General features: G+C 43.5%; 1 protein-coding gene across 1 annotated transcript in view; it reads left to right on the top strand.

The window, feature by feature from the left end:
• LOC139266579 (CUB and sushi domain-containing protein 1-like) overlaps nt 1-20,511 on the top strand; it is a 3,131,815-nt gene that overhangs the window by 2,739,122 nt on the left and 372,182 nt on the right. Inside the window, exons 38-40 of the mRNA XM_070884173.1 lie at nt 5,946-6,064; nt 11,156-11,225; nt 18,717-18,833. Of these exons, the coding sequence (XP_070740274.1) occupies nt 5,946-6,064; nt 11,156-11,225; nt 18,717-18,833 (306 nt within the window). The remainder of the gene's footprint in view (nt 1-5,945; nt 6,065-11,155; nt 11,226-18,716; nt 18,834-20,511) is intronic.

The raw sequence follows: 20,511 nt of genomic DNA, 5'->3' as shown, positions 1-20,511 counted from the left end.
GTACTGTTCTGCTCCCTTGGCAACCCGGCAGTGAAAGTCCCGACGGGGCGCTGGAATCTGGCCGCCCGCCCAGAAATGCTTTCTGCCACTGTTACTGCCCCTCCGGGGTGAAAACAGAGGCAGCAACAAACCAAAAATCCATCCCAATAGGTTTTGGAACCCTCTCCTCTGGGCCTGAAGGTTTTGTGTTCATGAAAACTGCACTGCCTCCGGTGTGGCCTGCCTACTCCAATGCGTGTCCGATTCAAATATTTAGTGCATGCGCAGTCACGACAACAGAAAAGCCAGTGAGCAGCCTGGGCGGGACCTTGCAGATGACTGCATGGCCATGCAGTGTAGCAGGAATATTAGTTTGAATATGTCATTATTGCTGACACTGGTGATTGCTGCATTATCAGAGGTGCCTGTCCATCTGGTAAGACTTTATCCAGAAGTCTCATCTCCCCGTTCCAGTCATTCAAATGGACAGCTAAGATCTCATGGCACTACGTGAAGAAGGACATTGAATTAATTTAATTGTATTGTGCAACATCATTCTAAGTTAATACCATTTGAAAATGGAATGAATGGTCATTCATGTCATGGTGGTATATGGGATGTAACTGCTGCAGAAAGGTGGCATGCTTGCCTATATAGCAACAGTTAGTGCACGTCAAAACAGTAATTCTTTGTGTTAATTGCTTTGATATGTTTCAATTAAATACAAGCATTGTTGTATTAATCTTTTCCTTTCAAACTTCACAATATCCATCGAAATGTTCTTACATATAGCTAAGATGCCACATGAAGGTTGTAGACAGCAGAAAATAAAGGGGGTAAAATTCAACATTGGCAGGAGCTGCAAGACAGGCAGTAGCAGAACGGCCGCCCCTATTTACCCACCTAGTTCTTCCACCATTATCGCCCGTTTTGCACCTCCACCAAAGTTGAATTTCATGCCCAAAGCGTCACGTTTTTCTTTTTGGCTCAAATAAGTGACATAGCTGTACTGTTTTATTGAAATATAAATCAGCAAAGATCCCAAAGAGCCATGAAAAAGTAGCCGTATAATAGCCTATCATTTCATCAAATTCCATCACTAAATTTATTTTTGCAAAGTGGTCCCTGTCGCCATTTTTACTTCTGGCTCAGCTAAACATTTGTAAGATAACAAACATGTAAATAAAATATAATTTCCCCAATAATCATCTATTATCCTACAGGTGCTAGTAAAATATTTTATCATCCTGCCTACCGATTCTTTTCAGAGGCCTATCCATGTCTCCGGGTCTTTTGCTCCTTGCCTGATGCTTCATTCTTTCTCCTCGGTTTTGTTACCTGTGTGTCTTCTTTGCACTTCCCAACATTTCAATGTTTTTTTTTTAAATCAGCTTTTTATTATTGTTTTGGTTCTTGCCAATAGATGGAACTTGGTCGCACAATGGAGCTGACCATCAGAATTTGATTTCTGGGACCTGACTTTGAATTGAGCTAAAATGATAGGTCGATGGCCCTTTCCTTGTGTTTGCTTTCTCGAACACGTGCAGTCTATCTGCACTGATTGTGCAGAGTCTGGATTTGAGTTTGTGCATAGACGTTGGGGGATATGAATTCTGAATAAACCGGAGATACTTACTGCAAATTACAAGTCAGCAAGGTGTTGATCAACTGTATAGGTTTTTTTTGTGCTGTAGTCATAATGGGCTTCTGTTGCATTGCCTGATGCTGATTTCTGCAAGATGATTATAGTGACCCACAGGTGAAATAACCTTTCAGCTGATGGTAATGCTGCCAGTAATCAATGGGACTGCAATAGGCCGGCAGAGCTGCCAACCCATTACCTGTTTCACTGGTGTTTAACTGCCAGTGATCCTGAGTGGAGGAAAAAGTCTGAAATTCAAGAAGTAAATATTAATGATGAGGACAGTTACATAAACCACTCTTGTGCGACACATGTTCATGGGCAGACCTGTTGTTTGACCCCCTATCACATCACCATTGGCACTTTTGATTAAAGGAACTATTAGGACCAGAATAGTTTAACATTTAAGAAAACCATTCCCTTCTGATGTGCCATCTTTATGATAAAACGACTGATTTGGGGTCACTTTACCCGGCATCATCATGTGTCCTTCTGCAATCTCGCACAACATCTGTGTTGGTAATTCCAGCTGGAAATCGACAAAAATAAACCCCAATCTAAACTAAAAATAATGGTCTCAGTTACACATTGAGAATCCCGTTTAATTGAGAATAAATCACTTGTGTCACAGCCAACACGACTTAATTGCGCCTGGTGTCGTGCTTATGAGTTATGAGGCTTGCATCATTTGGTGCTTTATTTACTGTAACCCACTCAGATCCTGACATGTCTGACATTTGTTCGACTTCAGCTTTAGAAATTGGGTTGCAGAATATTTACTAAAGTTTTACGATTCAGTGATTGGGTGTTTATACCAGAGGAAACAGTAAACAAAAAAAGCCCCCCCCCAAAAAAAACGGCCCAAGTTCTGGAAGATGTGACGTAGTGCATAATGCAAGTGGTTGCCGATTTTAGCTGAGTTTATCTCAAATACTTGGTATTGTAACAGAGCAAAAATCTTACAACAACAAATATCCTTACATACTTTACTGTTTTCAGAAACCATTCCACACTCTCCATGTAGTTAAATGAGAATTTATTTTACAGAACATCCGGGGTTCAAATGCTGAAGCACATTGAATAAGGATTTAAATGGCTGAATAGTTGTGCAGCTAAAAAAAAAAATCAATTGACAGCCTATTCCCATGTTGTTATTTGCTCTGACAGTTTTGTTCACCCTATTCACTTCACTACCAGCTGCCACCTACTAATTGGACTCTGTGTGGTCACCAAGTGGAATATTTTAAAAGAATGCATTCTTTTTCACTGTTGAAATCAATACAATAACTAGCAAACATGCTTCCATACACTGAAAATCAGAGAGTTTGGGATAAGGGCTGTTATGTCTGTAATGTACTTATGAATGACTCCACGAGGCAATGTGCTGTACTCAAACTGTAGTGACCTTGGTCCTTTATTCGTAACTCCAGAATGAGGCACATGCATGGTGGGCAGCCTTTTATACTGGGCCCTGCACACCTATGCAGGTGACCCTCAGGTCTCCCACTGCAGTGCCCTCTGATGGACAAGCTCTGCTACAGGAGCAGGAAACCCCGGTCACCACCAGTTGCACCCTGTAGTGGTGCCAGCATAGTATATACACAGTGTAAACCTTATTGATAATACATCAGTTAACAAGTCTCCATCTTATGCAACTATACAGTGACTACACAGAGAGTATATCTATAGTCTGCATATATAACATCACTCTCCCCAAGTCCTTTGTGCCGATTACTTTTGCACAATGTGCTCTGGCTTAGCTCTCCCTAGACTTAAGTGCCAATAGCCCTTGCACCTTGGCTGTGCTTTGGCTTGGCTCTCTCCCTGTTAACCCCCAAGTCATTTTGCCATAATGTTGGGCAGTGGTTATCAGTTTGGATGGTTTGCTTATGCATTGGAGGTTCCAGTGGGTTCTGGGTGTGATCCATGTGTATGTCCATGGATACATACATCCATTTCTCCATCCCACCCCACAGCGAGATCATGCAGCAGGCCCATTACATTAACATACAGGATCAGACACAGTGCAAGTACAAAGAAAGGAAGTTACAGTTTGTATCGCGACACCTTGGTTCAGTGACTTACATTCGTTACGTTTTGCGGTCGTGCGCCAGGATTGGGTAGATTGCATTCACGGTTCAGTCATGGTAAATACTGAGGTAGCAGTACAGTTATGTGAGGACGCAGGCTCCAAAGAACCGGACGGGGTCCTAGTCATCTGATAGCTGCGCTGCGCCACCTGCTTACCTAGCCAGGACTCAGGACCTTTGCCGTTGCCTAGTGGTGGGCAGAGCCACAGATGTGTGTGCCCTCCCTGTCCTCCTTTGAGGGCTGCAGAATCTTCTGCCTGCTCTCTAATGGTGTTGGGAACCTGGCCATGAGGATGCTCTGTTTGGATTTTAGTTGGTCACGAATTATTTCAGTCAGCTCATTGTATGCCTTATCCTTGACCTTTGCCTTTGTGGGTGCCAGCAAGTCCCTGATGAAGCGCTGGACCTTGGGCCCACAACTGGTCAGCAGTATGGCTTTGCGCTTCTCCACCAATGTGTCCGTCTCCCCTGCCAGGTCGTTTACCACAAAATATTGCTCGAGCCTTTCCGTGAAGGCATCCCAATCATCACTCTTGCAAAGTTGTTTAGTCTGCCAAAGGTAACCATAAACGTGTGAAAGTCCGTATTCTCGTTACCAGTTGTTATGTCTGCAATGTACTTATGAATGACTCCACGAGGCAATGTATTGTACTCAAACTGTAGTGACCTTGGTCCTTTATTCGTAATTCCAGAGTGAGGCACAAGCATGGTGAGCAGCCTTTTATACTGACCCCTGCTCACCCAAGCAGGTGACCCTCAGGTCTCCCACCGCAGTGCCCTCTGGTGGACAGCCTCTGCCACAGGGGCAGGAAACCCCAGTCTCCACCAGTTGCACCCACTAGTGGTGCCAGCATAGTATATACATGGTGTAAGCCTTATTGATAGTACATCAGGTAACAAGTCTCCATCTTATGCAACTACACAGTGACTACACAGAGGGTATATCTATAGTCTGCATATATAACAAGGGCCTCCACCTTCACTGATTCAGTCTGTCTCTATCTTTGTTGAAGGAACATAAGAACATAAGAAATAGGAGCAGGAGTAAGCCATTTGGCCCCTCGAGCCTACTCTGCCATTTAATAAGCTCGTGTCTGTTCTGATCATGGACTCAGCTCCATTTCCCTGCCCGATCCCCATAACCCTTTACTCCCTTATCGCTCAAAAATCTGTGTATCTCCACCTTCAATATAATCAATGACCCAGTCTCCACAGCTCTCCGGGGCAAAGAATTCCATAGATTTACAACCCTCTGAGAGAAGAAATTTCTCCTCATCTCAATTTTAAATGGGCGGCCCCTTATTTTAAGACTATGTCCCCTAGTTTTAGTTTCCCCTATGTGGAAATATCCTCTTTGCATCCACCTTATCGAGCCCCCTCATTTTCTTATATGTTTCAATAAGATCACCTCTCATTCTTCTGAACTCCAATGAGTATAGGCCCAAACTAATCAACCTGTCTTCATAAGTCATCCCCCTCATCTCTGGAATCAACCTAGTGAACCTTCTCTGAGCAGCCTCCAATGCAAGTATATCCTTCCTTAAATATGGAGACCAAAACTGTACGCAGTACTCTAGGTGTGGCCTCACCAATACCCTGTAGAGTTGTAGCAGGACTTCTCTGCTTTTATACTCCATCTCTCTTGCAATAAAGGGTAACATTCCATTTGCCTTCCTGATTACTTGCTGTACCTGCATACTCAGTAATGCCACCAGCTGAGAATATTGTAAGTTAAGTAACATAACGTGAGTAAATTGTTGCTTTGTTCAGACATAACTGGGTACTTTTTTTAATAGAGATTAAAACAAATTGCACCTGCTCGCAATCCGATAAAAACAGAAAATTCTGGATAAAGCAATTCAGATGAAGGATTATACTAAAAATGTTGACCTGTCTTTCTGTTCCAGATTGTGTTCAATATGCTGTGGATTTTGCAGCATTTTCTGCTTTCATATTTTTCTTTATTATTATCATTCATCAAGAAGATGGTGCTTATCAATGTTAATATCGTATTTATGTTTGGAATACATGAATATAATGTAGAACTCTGAAGAATTTAGTTATATTGCAAATATCTTGTCAGATATGTACACATTAAATAAGAGAAAAACAACCTGTGATGGATAGATATGCATACGTGTTCCATATTTTTTTTAATAATAGTACATGAGGAATGGTCCAAATATTTAGATTTCATATTACCGTTGCAATTGAATATGTATTTCTCACTCCAGCTGTCGGTCTTACAACCTGCCCTGATCCAGTGGTTCCTGGCAATGGCATAAAGATTGGAGACAGATACTTGGTTAATGACGTGGTGTCTTTTAGTTGTGAGTCTGGCTATACACTGCAGGTAAGTTCAAGGAGAATTCTACTTTGTCACTGTGTGACTATGTATTAGCATGAATCTCAGTACTGCCATTGTGGAAAAGGTTTCATATTTTTATCAACCCTATCTCTCTAGTGTAACTACTTACGACTGGAGTGGGTGTGATTTCAAGACGATTCCTATTGCAGTATTGCACAGATGTGTGATATTGTATTTTGTAATGTGCCACATGAATAATTATACTGAGGGTATAAAAAATGGCACAAATGGCTGTCAAGATTCCAGACATAATCCGTCTTTCCCTCATTGTGATCTCTGTTCATATCATAATTGTAATATTGAAAATAAATGTAATGTTTAGGAACCTTTTTTCCAAGTGCTGTGCTTTGATTAATTCCTCGTACCATCTTCCTTCTCCCACACACAATCCTAGTAGTGGGCTGTTCATAGGGTACATAAACCATTGATCAAAAAGTCCTGCAGGACCTCAAACACATATAGAAGAAGGGCTTGTAAAATGTGACATTTTATTCACTGCTGTTGTTCTCTCTTTGATTGAATCCAGTTGCTTGATCTGACTCTGCAGGGATCCAGTCATCCACTTCCTAACTAAAAATGACAAGATTTGAGTGTAAAGGCTAACAGCTATGATTAGTGAACAATGTGTATGCCTTTCGTTTGTCTTAGTCTGGTTTCTATTGAATGTGCTAGTCACATAATTGTCAGCTTGTGCACCTCTAAAAGAAAGAACTTGTCTATTTTAGGTCCTGAAAAATATCATCATCCAGCATTTAAAAAAAGGAACATTGTGTTCTCAGCAATGCCTTTATAATGTAATGCACTTTCTGCCACATTCGACTTTGAACCATTTAATATGATTCACCAGCCCACTATCTTGTACGAAGCTTCAAAAGAAACAGTTTTTTTGTTAAATTCTCCTCAGGCAAAAAAGCTATTACGACGACAAGAATTTATTTTTTCACGATTGAAATTTATTTTCATAAAAGGATTTTGAAGCTTTTCCAAAATCAAGGAACTAGAAATGAAAAAGTAATTATTCTTTTATTTTTGAAGGGTAGAATAATTAATCATTTTGTCACTTTTTATAGTTTTATATCCTTGATTAGTGAGAACATTTTTTGAGTGGTCATAAAGGCATCAAGGTCACACAAGGCCCAGGAATCTTTCCATTGCTATTTGAGTGTATTTGGTAAGCTGGTTACATCACATATAAATTCAATATAATGTACATAAGGGCCCACCCCTCTGCAGTTTGATGGCAGGGTTTAGCTCATGATTATGTTTAGATGTAGATAAGATGTTTCCACTTGTGGGGAGTCCAAACTTCAGGGTCAAAAATATAAGATAGTCAAAAATAAATCTAATAACTCAGGAGAAACTTCTTTACCCAGAGAGTGGTGAGAATGTTGAACTCGCCACCACAGGGATTAGTTGAGGCGAATAGCATAGATGCTTTTAAGGGGAAGCTCGATAAGTACATGAGAGAGAAAGGAATAGAAAGTTGGGTTAGATGAAGTAGGGTGGAAGGTGACTCGTGTGGAGGATAAACACTGATTATAGATTAGTTGGACCAAATGGCCTTTACTGTGCTGTAAATTCTACGTAATTCTATGTTTTAAAAAAAAAACATCTCAATTACAAGATTGTTTTTGGATGACGAAGGCACTTTGTTCCACTTAATCACATATTTCCAGATTACCAGCCCTGTTGTACTTCTGCTACAGCATTTAGCTGTTTCTTAAATGAGTCCTGGCATCCCACTCCAGGTATTGATTACACTCTCTATAAAGAAAGTAAGTAGATTCCTGTCTTGAAATCTCGACATTGTTACTTCCAACAGATAGTGTCTCAATGTTCCCACCTGGCTGGCAGCCATTAGCAGTGGAGATGCCAGCATTCAGTGGATGCCATGCTGTTAGTAGGTGATGATAGTCTCACAGGAGGATTCATTACTGCGATGTGATTACTGCTGGTTTATCAGGCAGCAACCTACTCTTGATTATTAGGAAATTCTAGGTTCAATATTTCAGTTCAATATTATTTTACCTTTTTAATTCCAGTGTATGTTACATATTTTTTGCTGCTGTGTAAAATAATAATGGCATTCCAGATGTTCTGAATTACACTGCTAAATTTCAGAGCACGGGGGTGGTCCCTGCTGCTCTATTAAAATGCATTATTATTAAACAACGTTACCTCATCTGTGCCGAGCTGTAACATTTTACGCAGCTTTGTTGCACTTATGACCTCTCAGTAATATTCTAAATAAAAATTACTTCAACCAAAGCATTTGGGGAAATGATTTAAATATTTACAGAGCTCATGATAGAAAGAATGCTTGGAAGGCTCAGAGGTGAAACGATACTACGTAATCTCCACTAATATTTTAATTCCATGGTCAGAAGTCCTTATTTATATTTTCATGGGCCCAAACTTGTGTACATGGATGGGGATATTTGTTTTAAAAAGTTTTCTTTTTCCTGCTCTCTTATCCTGAGCAGTCACAATCGGGGGAATAATGTCCACGATTACCGAATATCATACTGCACGCAAGTATTAGAAAGCTACCAGAAGCTCCTATTTCTTATAAGAACATAAGAAATAGGAACAGGAATAGGCCATACAGCCCCTCGAGCCTGCTCCGCCATTTAATACGACCATGGCTGATCTGATCATGGACTCAGCTCCACTTCCCCACTCGCTCCCCATAACCCCTTATCCCCTTATCGTTTAAGAAACTGTCTATTTCTGTCTTAAATTTATTCAATGTCCCAGCTTCCACAGCTCTCTGAGACATCGAATTCCACAGATTCACAACACTCTGAAAGAAGAAACATAGAAACATAGAAACATAGAAAATAGGTGCAGGAGTAGGCCATTCGGCCCTTCGAGCCTGCACCACCATTCAATAAGATCATAGCTGATCATTCCCTCAGCATCCCTTTCCTGCTTTCTCTCCATACCCCTTGATCCCCTTAGCCGTAAGGGCCATATCTAACTTCCTCTTGAATATATCCAATGAACTGGCATCAACAACTCTGCGGCAGGAAATTCCACAGTTTAACAACTCTCTGAGTGAAGAAGTTTCTCCTCATCTCAGCCCTAAATGGCCAATCCCTAATCCTAAAACTATGTCCCCTGGTTCTTGACTTCCCCAACATCGGGAACATTCTTCCCACATCTAACCTGTCTAGTCCCGTCAGAATCTTATACGTTTCTATGAGATCCCCCCTCATCCTTCTAAACTCCAGTGAATAAAGGCCCAGTTGATCCAGTCTCTCCTTATATGACAGCCCGGCCATCCCTGGAATTAGTCTGGTGAACCTTCACTGAACTCCCTCAATAGCAAGAACGTCCTTCCTCAGGTTTCTCCTCATCTCTGTTTTAAATGGGCAGCCCCTTATTCTAAGATCATGCCCTCTAGTTCTATTCTCCCCCATCAGTGGAAACATCCTCACTGCATCCACCTTGTCAAGCCCCCTCATAATCTTATATGTTTCGATAAGATCGGCTCTCATTCTTCTGAATTCCAGTGTGTAGAGGCCCAACCTACTCAACCTTTCCTCATAAGTCAACCCCCTCATCCCCAGAATCAACCTAGTGAACCTTCTCTGAACTTCCTCCAAAGCAAGTATATCCTTTCGTAAATATGGAAACCAAAACTGCATGCAGTATTCCAGATGTGGCCTCACCAATACCTTATATAGCTGTAGCAAGACTTTATGTTCTTATGTTCTTATTAGGTTAATCCGTGCATTTCCTCTAACACTTACACTTAGCATAGGGAATTCTAAATTAATTTATTTTTCTGTACTTCAGACAATCTGATGCCTTTGTTGTTGCCACAAACACATATAAATCTGATGCGCAGAGAAAGAGCAGCAAGTTCATAAAGCCAGTCTCAACCCTCATGGCTCAATGCTTCTTCTCACCCACTCACCCTCCACCCCCCCTGCCACAAACCCACCACCGCCCCAAACCCCCAAAGCAATTTAAACTCCTGGCAGAAGCAAAAAAAAACAAGAGGAAAAGCCCAGCGCCAAAAAGGGAAAAAGTACTCTGGAAAATTCCTCTCTGACCCCCTCAGGCAGTCAAAAATCACATGGAGCAATTGTTTTCTATAAAGACACTTACCTTCTATATGCTGCAATATATGCCTCAGTCAGGAACCGGTACAACTTGCTCAAGAAGGCAGTCAGCAACCACCACACCAGTCGGCCATCTACTCCATAGGCTCACTACTCTCTGGGAAAAGAAGAACTGCCGAGCATCCAATTTATTCTGACACTTGCATAGTTTAAACCCATGTGCCCTGATCCTCCCTAATCTATTATACTGGACTAAACTATCAATAGGGATGCTATATAGCCCTTTAATTATTTCATAGACTTCTATCAGGTCAGCTCTAAGCCTACGCTGGTCGAAAGTAAATAGACCAAGGTCCTTAAGCCTATCTAACTAGCTGAGGTTCTTTAAGCTAGGAATCATACTCGCAGCTCTGCTCTGTTCTGGTCCTTTTCCAAAGCTACTCTAGCATCCACCATGTGGGGGGACCAAAATTGAATGCAGAACTCCAGATGTGATCTAACTAGTGACCTGTATAATGACAGAATGGTATCCTTAGATTTATACCGAATGGTACCATTGATACAATCCAAAACCCTGTTAGCTTTACCGGCATCTTCTCTATATTTGTCATGAACCTTCAGTGAACTGTGCACAATAACACCTAGATCTTTTTCTCTTTCAACCTATTTCAATATTGTTCCCAGCCAATGATACATGTATTCAGTATTGGCTCTACTATCATGCATGAAACTATGATCCAACACGAGTTGATTTCAGCAGACTTAGGCTAGGTACTGACCCTGGTATGTTCTGATCTTAATGGCTCATCGGTCAGGGTATCTATTAATCCTTTGGAGGCAAGCAATGTAATCATGTTTATCATGTTTATCATTTCTCCCTTTGGTATGGCAGCAATAAGGATCACAATCAAATATTAAAGGGACTAGTTTGCTCGAAAGTGTCTTGACTTTTGTGCAGCTCTTTCAATTTTTCAAATGGTATATGGTCAGCTGTTTTTTTTTCTAGGGACAAGCCCATGTCTCTTGTATGCCTGGAACTGTTCGTCGTTGGAACTACCCGCCTCCAATCTGCATTGGTAAGTGAGGAAAGCTCCCTCACAGTTGATGAGTTCCCTATAGAAACATAGAAACATAGAAAATAGATGCAGGAGTAGGCCATTTGGCCCTTCGAGCCTGCACTGCCATTCAATGAGTTCATGGCTGAACATGCAACTTCAGTACCCCATTCCTGCTTTCTCGCCATATCCCTTGATCCCCCTATTAGTAAGGACTACGTCTAACTCCTTTTTGAATATATTTAGTGAATTGACCTCAACAACTTTCTGTGGTAGACAATTCCACAGGTTCACCACTCTCTGGGTGAAGAAGTTTCACCTCATCTCGGTCCTAAATGGCTTACCCCTTATCCTTAGACTGTGACCCCTGGTTCTGTACTTCCCCAACATTGGGAACATTCTTCCTGCATCTAACCTGTCTAAACCCGTCAGAATTTTAAACGTTTCTATGAGATCCCCTCTCATTCTTCTGAACTCCAGTGAATACAAGCCCAGTTGATCCAGTCTTTCTTGATATGTCCGTCCTGCCATCCCAGGAATCAGTCTGGTCTGGTGAACCTTCGCTGCACTCCCTCAATAGCAAGAATGTCCTTCCTCAAGTTAGGAGACCAAAACTGTACACAATACTCCAGGTGTGGCCTCACCAAGGCCCTGTACAACTGTAGTAACACCTCCCTGCCCCTGTACTCAAATCCCCTCGCTATGAAGGCCAACATGCCATTTGCTTTCTTAACCGCCTGCTGTACCTGCATGTCAACCTTCAATGACTGATGTACCATGACACCCAGGTCTTGTTGCACCTCCCCTTTTCCTAATCTGTCACCATTCAGATAATAGTCTGTCTCTCTGTTTTTACCACCAACGTGGATAACCTCACATTTATCCACATCATACTTCATCTGCCATGCATTTGCCCATTCACCTAACCTATCCAAGTCACTCTGCAGCCTCATAGCATCCACCTCGCAGCTCACACTGCCATCCAACTTAGTGTCATCTGCAAATTTGGAGATACTACATTTAATCCTCTCGTCTAACTCATTAATGTACAATGTAAACAGCTGGGGCCCCAGCACAGAACCTTGCGGTACCCCACTAGTCACTGCCTGCCATTCTGAAAAGTACCCATTTACTCCTACTCTTTGCTTCCTGTCTGCCAACCAGTTCTCTATCCACGTCAGCACACTACCCCCAATCCCATGTGCTTTAACTTTGCACATTAATCTCTTGTGTGGGACCTTGTCGAAAGCCTTCTAAAAATACAAATGCACCACATCAACTGGTTCTCCCTTGTCCACTCTACTGGAAACATCCTCAAAAAATTCCAGAAGATTTGTCAAGCATGATTTACCTTTTACAAATCCATGCTGACTTGGACCTATCATGTCACCTCTTTCCAAATGCGCTGCTATCACATCCTTAATAATTGATTCCATCATTTTACCCACTATCAATGCCAGGCGATAATTCCCTGTTTTCTCTCTCCCTCCTTTTTTAAAAAGTGGAGTTACATTGTGACAGAAAAGAAGTATCATGGTGCAATACAAGTCATTTAAAGGGTGTTGCTTTTATGTTCTGCTCTTCATAGCCTAGAGGTCCTGAAGCCCATTGTAGTGCTCCTACTGCTACACCAGCTAGCAATCAGACAACATAGTATGGACTGGTAATTGAACCTGGTACCTACCTGCTATAGCTCAGCTTCTTGTTTCTTTTACTAACTGAACCAGTTTTAAACTTTATCTGTTTACTAAGCAAGTACATATGAAGTGCATCCATTCTGAACCTTGTTTCTTGTTTGTAATTAATTGGACTTTAGAAAACACAAATTTAGTATTTGAACAAAAATTGCCAAGGAAGCTGCTGATTGGTGGTCACATACATCTCTCACAGTGAAGACCTACAAGAAACTCATTCCTGGTCTGTTGGTTTTGCAGAAACACAGCAAAAGTATGAGAACAGGTCATCTGCCCAACCATTTCAACTTAGAAGGGAGAATAAAAGCTTAAGAGGAGGGATTTAAAGGGGATAATTTTAACACCCAAGAACGGGTGGGTTGAGGTCGGTTGGGAAGTAACATTTTCAAACATTTCGAACCCACCCCCGACCCACCTCCACCCCGCCTACTTCCAGTTTTAAGGGTGGCAGGTTGGGGGGTGTGCAACCAATCCGCTGTCAGGAGGTAGGTCGGTCACTGGCAACGATTAAGGAAGCTACGTACCCCCATTTTAACAGTTTTTTAAAAAACTAATATCGGCCGGGTTTCCAGGGACTGGGGAATCCAGGCAGGTAAAAAGAGCAGAGAAGAGCAAGATCCATGAGGTTAATGCATTTACAGAACTGATTGTGGGCCAGCAGTAGTGTTTGCTCCAGGCTTCAGGCCCAACAAGCTCACCTCTCTTACCGCAATCCCCTGCAATCTACTGCTCCCTCCCTGCTATCTCTGACTCCCCCCACATTCTTTGACCCCCAACCCGCGACCTCCGACCCCCATCCCATATGATCATTGACCCCTACGCCCCTGCAATCTCCAACCCCCACCCCATGCTATCTCTGACAACCACCCTTCCCCCACCCCAATTTCCAAATCCCCCCCCCCGCCCCACTTTCCTGGCATCTGTTCCTGAGCTGCTTTCCTGCCCGACAGACATCCAGCCTATCAATCAATCTGGTTGTTGGGCAGGAAACCTACTGAAAAATTTAAAGGATGTCCTCCGGTTAAAGCCTGCACGGCATTTAGGAAAAGCTTACATCTGGGTTTCCTGTTCAGAGATCCTCGCCTGCTCTCTTAGAATCATAGAAATTTAACGCATGGAAGGAGGCCATTTCAGCCCATCGTTTCCACGCCGGCCGACAAAGAGCTGTGCAGCCTAATCCCACTTTCAAACTCTTGGTCCGTGGCCTTATCGGTTAACCCTCTTCACGGCCCTGCATAAATATCGTGGCCAAAATATCATAAAAGAAAGCAAATACTTGCATTTATGCAGCTCCTTTTATAATCTCAGGATGTACCAAAGCGTTTTGCAGCCATTGAAGTACTTTTGGGGCTAAACTTTCCGATCATTTTCGGCGGATTCTCGGCGATCTTCTCGCTGTTTTTCCGCCCGGCGAAAGTATCCCTCTTTGTTTTTCAATGGTATTGCCCAAATCTGGAAACGCCCGCCGGGACCAAATCGCCGACGTGCACCGCCGAGAAATCGCCAGGGTGTAAGTTTGGTCTCAATGGAAGCCCGTCCAGATCGCCAAGGAAACCAACCTGTGAAAGCTGCTTAAACACGGCGGTAGGTGAGTACTCTGCAAAGAAAGGTAAGTTAAAGGTTCTTTTTTTTAATTGTAAAACAGCGATTAGGTGTAAAAGTGTTTTGGGAATGTTTTTTAACTTTTTTTTGCCGAATTTTAAAAAAAAAGTTTCCCCCCCCTCCTGAGGCCCAACTACAGCCTCGGACTAAATTATTTTAAAACCGCCCGTTTCCCCTTAACCGCCGAGAAAACTGCTGAGAATAATGATGCACGAACCATTTTCTCGCCGGGCGATTATTTTTAACTTAAAAGTGGAAATTTTCACCAGCGTTACTTATAAAACGTTAGCCGTTTATCTGGGCGGACAATCGGGCGTTGAGGGGCTCTCGGGAAAGTCTAACCCTAAAAGTGTAGTCAGTGTTGTAATATAGGGAAACATGACAGCCAATTTGCACACAGCAAGGTCCTGCAAACCGGTGAGCTAAATGACCAGATTAACTGTTTTAGTGAGGTTAGTTGAGGGCAAACAATAGATCCAACCCCGCCTCCAGTGCGCCAGTGCAATCTTCGGCTGCCTGAGGAAAAGAGTGTTTGAAGACCAGGCCTTCAAAACTGTCACCAAGCTCATGGTCCACAGGGCTGTAGTAATACCTGCCCTCCTGTGTGGCTCAAAGACACGGACCATGTATAGTAGACACCCCAAGTTGCTGGAGAAATATCACCAACGATGTCTCCGCAAGATCCTACAAATCTCCTGGGAGGATAGGCACATCAACATCAGTGTCCTCATTCAGGCTAACATCCCCAGCATTGAAGCATTGACCACACTCGATCAGCTCCGCTGGGCAGGCCACATAGTCCGCATGCCAGAGACGAGACTCCCAAGGCAAGTACTCTACTCGGAGCTCCTTCACGGCAAACGAGGCAAAGGTGGGCAGCGGAAACGCGACAAGGACACCCTCAAAGCCTCCCTGATAAAGTGCGACATCCCCACTGACACCTGGGAGTCCCTGGCCCAAGACCGCCCTAAGTGGAGGAAGTGCATCCGAGAGGACGCTGAGCACCTCAAGTCTCAACGCCGAGAGCATGCAGAAATCAAGCGCAGGCAGCGGAAAGAACGTGCGGCAAACCAGTCCAACCCACCCCTCCCCTCAATGACTATTTGTCCCACCTGTGACAGAGTCTGTGGCGCTCGTATTGAACTGTTCAGCCACCAAAGAATTCACTTCAGGAGTGGAAGCAAGTCTTCCTTGATTCCGAGGGACTGCCTATGATGATTATGAAATTTTTGCCAGAACACCAGGAGAATGCCTTGCTTTTCTTTGAATAATTCCATGGGAGCTTTTACATTCATCTGATCAGGCAGTTGAGGCCTCGGTTTAACATATCCGAAAAATGGCCCCTCTGTCAGTACAGCGCTCCCACAGTACTGCACTGGAGTGTCAGCCTAAGTTCTGGAGTGAAGCCTGAGTACTACCATTGAGCCAGGGCTAACACAGAGAGCAGAAATTAACATGGAACCAACTGCATAAGGGGCTGTTTAAGATTAATATAAGCTTTATACTCTATTATTGTTTTCAATCTTGGTGGTTCTGAACCTTGAACCTTGGCCCTTCAGCTAGATTTTTCAAAATTGCTAAAAAAAATGTGTCCATTGTCTTCTGAAAAAATAATGGACAGTGTAAGCAGATGAGATTTGAGTAGCTGGACAAGTGTAATCTTGTACTGTTATACACATATGCCAAGATGGAGTCCACTGACATTTGAATCAGCTATTGAACTTTTGAACTGAAACTGGCCCCTGCAGCACTGGCCACTTCAATTGGGTTGGCTGTATGTGCGATATCACCTGAGGTTGTGCCCTACCGATAGAGGCACTAAGGTCTAAATTGAGGTCATGTCTGTCTGAGTTAATTACAAAGTTTACAGAAAAACAAGTCTGCAAATATAGAGAATTTAAAACCGATTCATGGTCAACTTCAACAACAATTTGTATTTATATAGTGCTTTTAATGTAGTGAAAGGTCACAAGACACTTCACAGGAGTATTATAGAGACAGAAACATAGAAAATAGGTGCAGGAGTAGGCCATTCGGCCCTTCGAGCCTGCACCACCATTCAATAAGATCATGGCTGATCATTCACCTCAGTACCTCTTTCCTGCTTTCTTTCCATACCCCTTGATCCCTTTAGCCGTAAGGGCCATATCTAACTCCCTCTTGAATATCTAACGAACTGGCATCAACAACTCTCTGCGGTAGAGAATTCCACAGGTTAACAACTCTCTGAGTGAAGAAGTTTCTCCTCATCTCAGTCCTAAATGGCTTAACCCTTATCCTTAGACTGTGACCCCTGGTTCTGGACTTCCCCAACATCAGGAACATTCTTCCTGCATCTAAACTGTCCAGTCCTGTCAGAATTTTGTATGTTTCTATGAGATTCCCTCTCATTCTTCTAAACTCCAGTGAATACAGGCCCAGTCGATCCAGTCTCTCCTCATATGTCAGGCCTGCCATCCGGGAATCAGTCTGTTGAACCTTCGCTGCACTCCCTCAATAGCAAGAATGTCCTTCCTCAGATTAGGAGACCAAAACTGAACACAATATTCCAGGTGAGGCCTCACCAAGGCCCTGTACAACTGCAGTAAGACCTCCCTGCTCTTATTCTCAAATCCCCTAGCTATGAAGGCCAACATACCATTTGCCTTCTTCACCACCTGCTGCACCTGTATGCCAACCTTCAATGACAACAAATTTGATACCGAGCCGCAAAGGAGAAATGAGGGCAAGTGACCAAAAGATTGGTCAAAGAGATAGGTTTTAAGGAATCTTGAAGGAGGAACGAGAAGTAGAGAGGCAAAGAAGTTTAGGCAGAGAAATCCAGAACTTAGGGCCCAGGCAATAGAAGGCACGGCCACCGATGATTAATCGATTATAATCGGGGATGCTCAAAACGACAGAATTGGAGGAGCGCAGACATCTCTGCGGGATGTCGGGGGGGATTGTGGGGCTGAAGGAGCTTACAGGGAGGCGAGGCCATGGAGGGATTTGAAAATAAGGATGAGAATTTTGAAATCGAGGCATTGTTTAACCGGAAGCCAATGTAGCTCAGCGAGCACAGGGGTCATGGGTGAGCGGGACTTGCTGCGAGTTAGGACACGGAGAGCCAAGCTTTAGATCACCTCTAGTTTACCTAGGGTAGAATGTGGGAGGCCAGCCAGGAGTGCGTTGGAATAGTCAAGTCTAGAGGTAACAAAGGCTTGGATGAGGGCTTCTGCGGTGGATGAGCTGAGGCACGGGCGGAGACGGGCGATGTTACGGAGTTGGAAATAGGCTGTATGGAATTCTCTTTAACTCTGTTGGTATAATTATGTAATGGGCATGACATGCCAGTGGTCAGATACACTTGGGACCTTTCGAGCTTAAAAAGGAGAACTTCAAGAAGCTCCTTGAGTACACCCTTGGGAGCATGTAGGATACAATTGGTCCAGGCTAGTGATGTCTTCTAAATCAGTTAAATATGATCTGTTTATGCCTGTCGACTATCATCATCATAGGCAGTCCCTCGAAACGAGAATGACTTGCTTTCACGCCGAACTACATCTTGAAGGGTGGAAGATGCTTGTGCGTGGAATTTTTTAACGTGTGGTGGCCGTTGCATCCCAGCCACCACATGGACTTGACAGAGCTAGGTCTTGGTCCAGTGGCAAGGATTAATCAAGATGACTGGAGACCTGCTCTGCTGCACGGAGCTAGTGTGCACACATAGTCGCAGTGTGGGTTGGTCCGTGCGACCCCTGGGCCCGAACTCTCACCTCTCCTGGGCCCCGATCTCACCCCTCTCCGAACTCTTGCCGCTCCTTCACCCCGACTTCACCACTCCTGCTGTACCTGCCTGCACTGCAGTCAGCCGTCGTCCTCCTGCAGCAGCATGCGCTGCCCCCTGAAGTCGCACGCCGCCACACGCTGCTCTCTCGAATAAAGCTTGCAGAGAGACCTTTGGCGATGGAACGTCTCATTGTCGGGTCTTGGGACATGAAAGACGCTATATAAATGCAAGTTATTGTTGAGCCTAAATTACAAAGTTAACTTTAAGAAGGTCATAACCCTCAAATTTAAAAATCTAATCTTATTTCGGGTTTGAACTTTTTGACTGGGAAAAACTGTGCTGATTGCAGTTCTGATAATTAATGGGAGACATTTTAGACGAGGGCAGCACATTAGGCCACGGAGCAGCTGCATGGAATAAATGAAGTTTTCTTTTATTATTAATCAGCTAGATGTGGAGGGATACTGACTGAGCTGGACAACGTCATCCTAAGCCCTGGATTTCCCGGAAATTACCCAAGCAACTTGGATTGTTCGTGGAAGATTTTATTACCCATTGGATATGGTAAGAAAGCTAAAGTGATGATTTATTCAATGGTGACACAAGTGTTTAAGTGAATATCTGTTGCATCTCTGAACATTAGTTGGGAATTAGGGCATTATATTAAGACTCTGTCCTTCTTTGGTCTATGAGTAATAACAGATCTCCTCAGTATGTTTCAATTGCTTCTTTCGTCATTTCTGTGCATCCTTATTTCACTCAATTACTTTGTGAAAATTGGTATGTTCTGAGCCATCAGCGCACTCTGCTGGCATATTTGTAAGAAACAGTATCATCTCTGTAACAAAAACTATGGCCTGGGTTTTTACAGGGGGACGGGAAGGGTGTGCCGGAGCCCGGTTACGGACATTGAACCTGGTGGGGTCGGAGATGTGGAGGCCCTGCCAAACTTAACGGCAAGGCCTTATTTGAATAATCTCTGCAGACTCCCACCTGACACCCGACCAGATTGACTACCTGGCCAGAGGCAGGGGTGGGTATTTGGTGGTTGGGGAGAGAGGGGTGAGAGTGCAAGCTCTGGTCACAAATGGCGGGCGGGGGGAGCGGGGGTGGGAGGTGAGGGGGGAAGTTCTGGCCACGATCGGCGGGGGGTGGGGGAGGCGAAGTTCTGGCCATGATCGGAGCGGGGAAAGCTTCGGCCACGATCGGTGGGAGAGGTGTAGGTGGGAGGCTCAGGCCACGATTGCGGGGATGTGAGGCAAAACTCTGGCCATGATTGGGGGTGGAAAGGAGGGGGAGGGGGAGGACTGTAATATCTTCAGAGAGCACACAACCTGTAAGATGGCTACAGGTTCCGGAATCTTCTGACCTGCTGGGCAGGTGACCTGCTCTTTATTAAACAGCACTAGCTGCAGTAATACAGGCGTCCACAGTGTGGAGCTACAGACATTACACTTCTCCCTCCTTAATGAAGAAGTTATTATAACAAACAATCATCATACATAACTTGCATGGTTATACATAACAAAAGATATGGACTTATTTTGCCATGTTTACAAATCAAGCTTAACCACTTATTTTCTGTTTTGAAGAGGATACCTTCACTCTCGAACAGAACCTTCCAAACATGGTGTTGAATTTAAACTCATTCGAGGCTGATCCTGAGGAAAGTTTTCCTCCAAGGGATGCCCTTGATTTCCATTTGAACTCTCTCTAACTTCAGACTGTTTGTTTTCCTGACTCGGAATCAGAATTAAATCCTGACTTTCTGTTGGTTTTACTTCCAGTACATTAGATGAGGATATGCTACAGGTCTATCAAAACTGTCTGATGCGTCAGAAATTATTGAATCACTCCCACTCTCAACTACTTCATGTCTATGGGTAAAATATGATCAATGTGAACAAACCTAACCTGTCCATTATCAAACATCTTGACCAAATATTTGCGAGGACCACATCTTCACCACTCTTCCTGGTAACCACTTCACCCATTTATGGTGATGGTACTTCATTCTCACCTTCTGATTTAATTTCACACTTCTCTCTTTTACTCTACCTCTATCATGATTCTCTTTCTACGAACTGTGCTAAATTTGGTTTTAACAACGAGAATCTGGTTTGTGGCTGTTGTTTGAGAAACAACTCTGCTGGTGTTCTGCCAGTAGTTGTGTGAGGAGTATTACAATATGACATTCAAAAATTAGCCAATTTGTGGTCCAATGAAACTGTTATTTCTTTGG

The sequence above is a fragment of the Pristiophorus japonicus genome, chromosome 7 (genome assembly GCF_044704955.1).
Source record: "Pristiophorus japonicus isolate sPriJap1 chromosome 7, sPriJap1.hap1, whole genome shotgun sequence".
NCBI classification, from domain to species: Eukaryota; Metazoa; Chordata; class Chondrichthyes; family Pristiophoridae; genus Pristiophorus; species Pristiophorus japonicus.
This window is presented reverse-complemented; position numbering and strand designations above follow the sequence as displayed.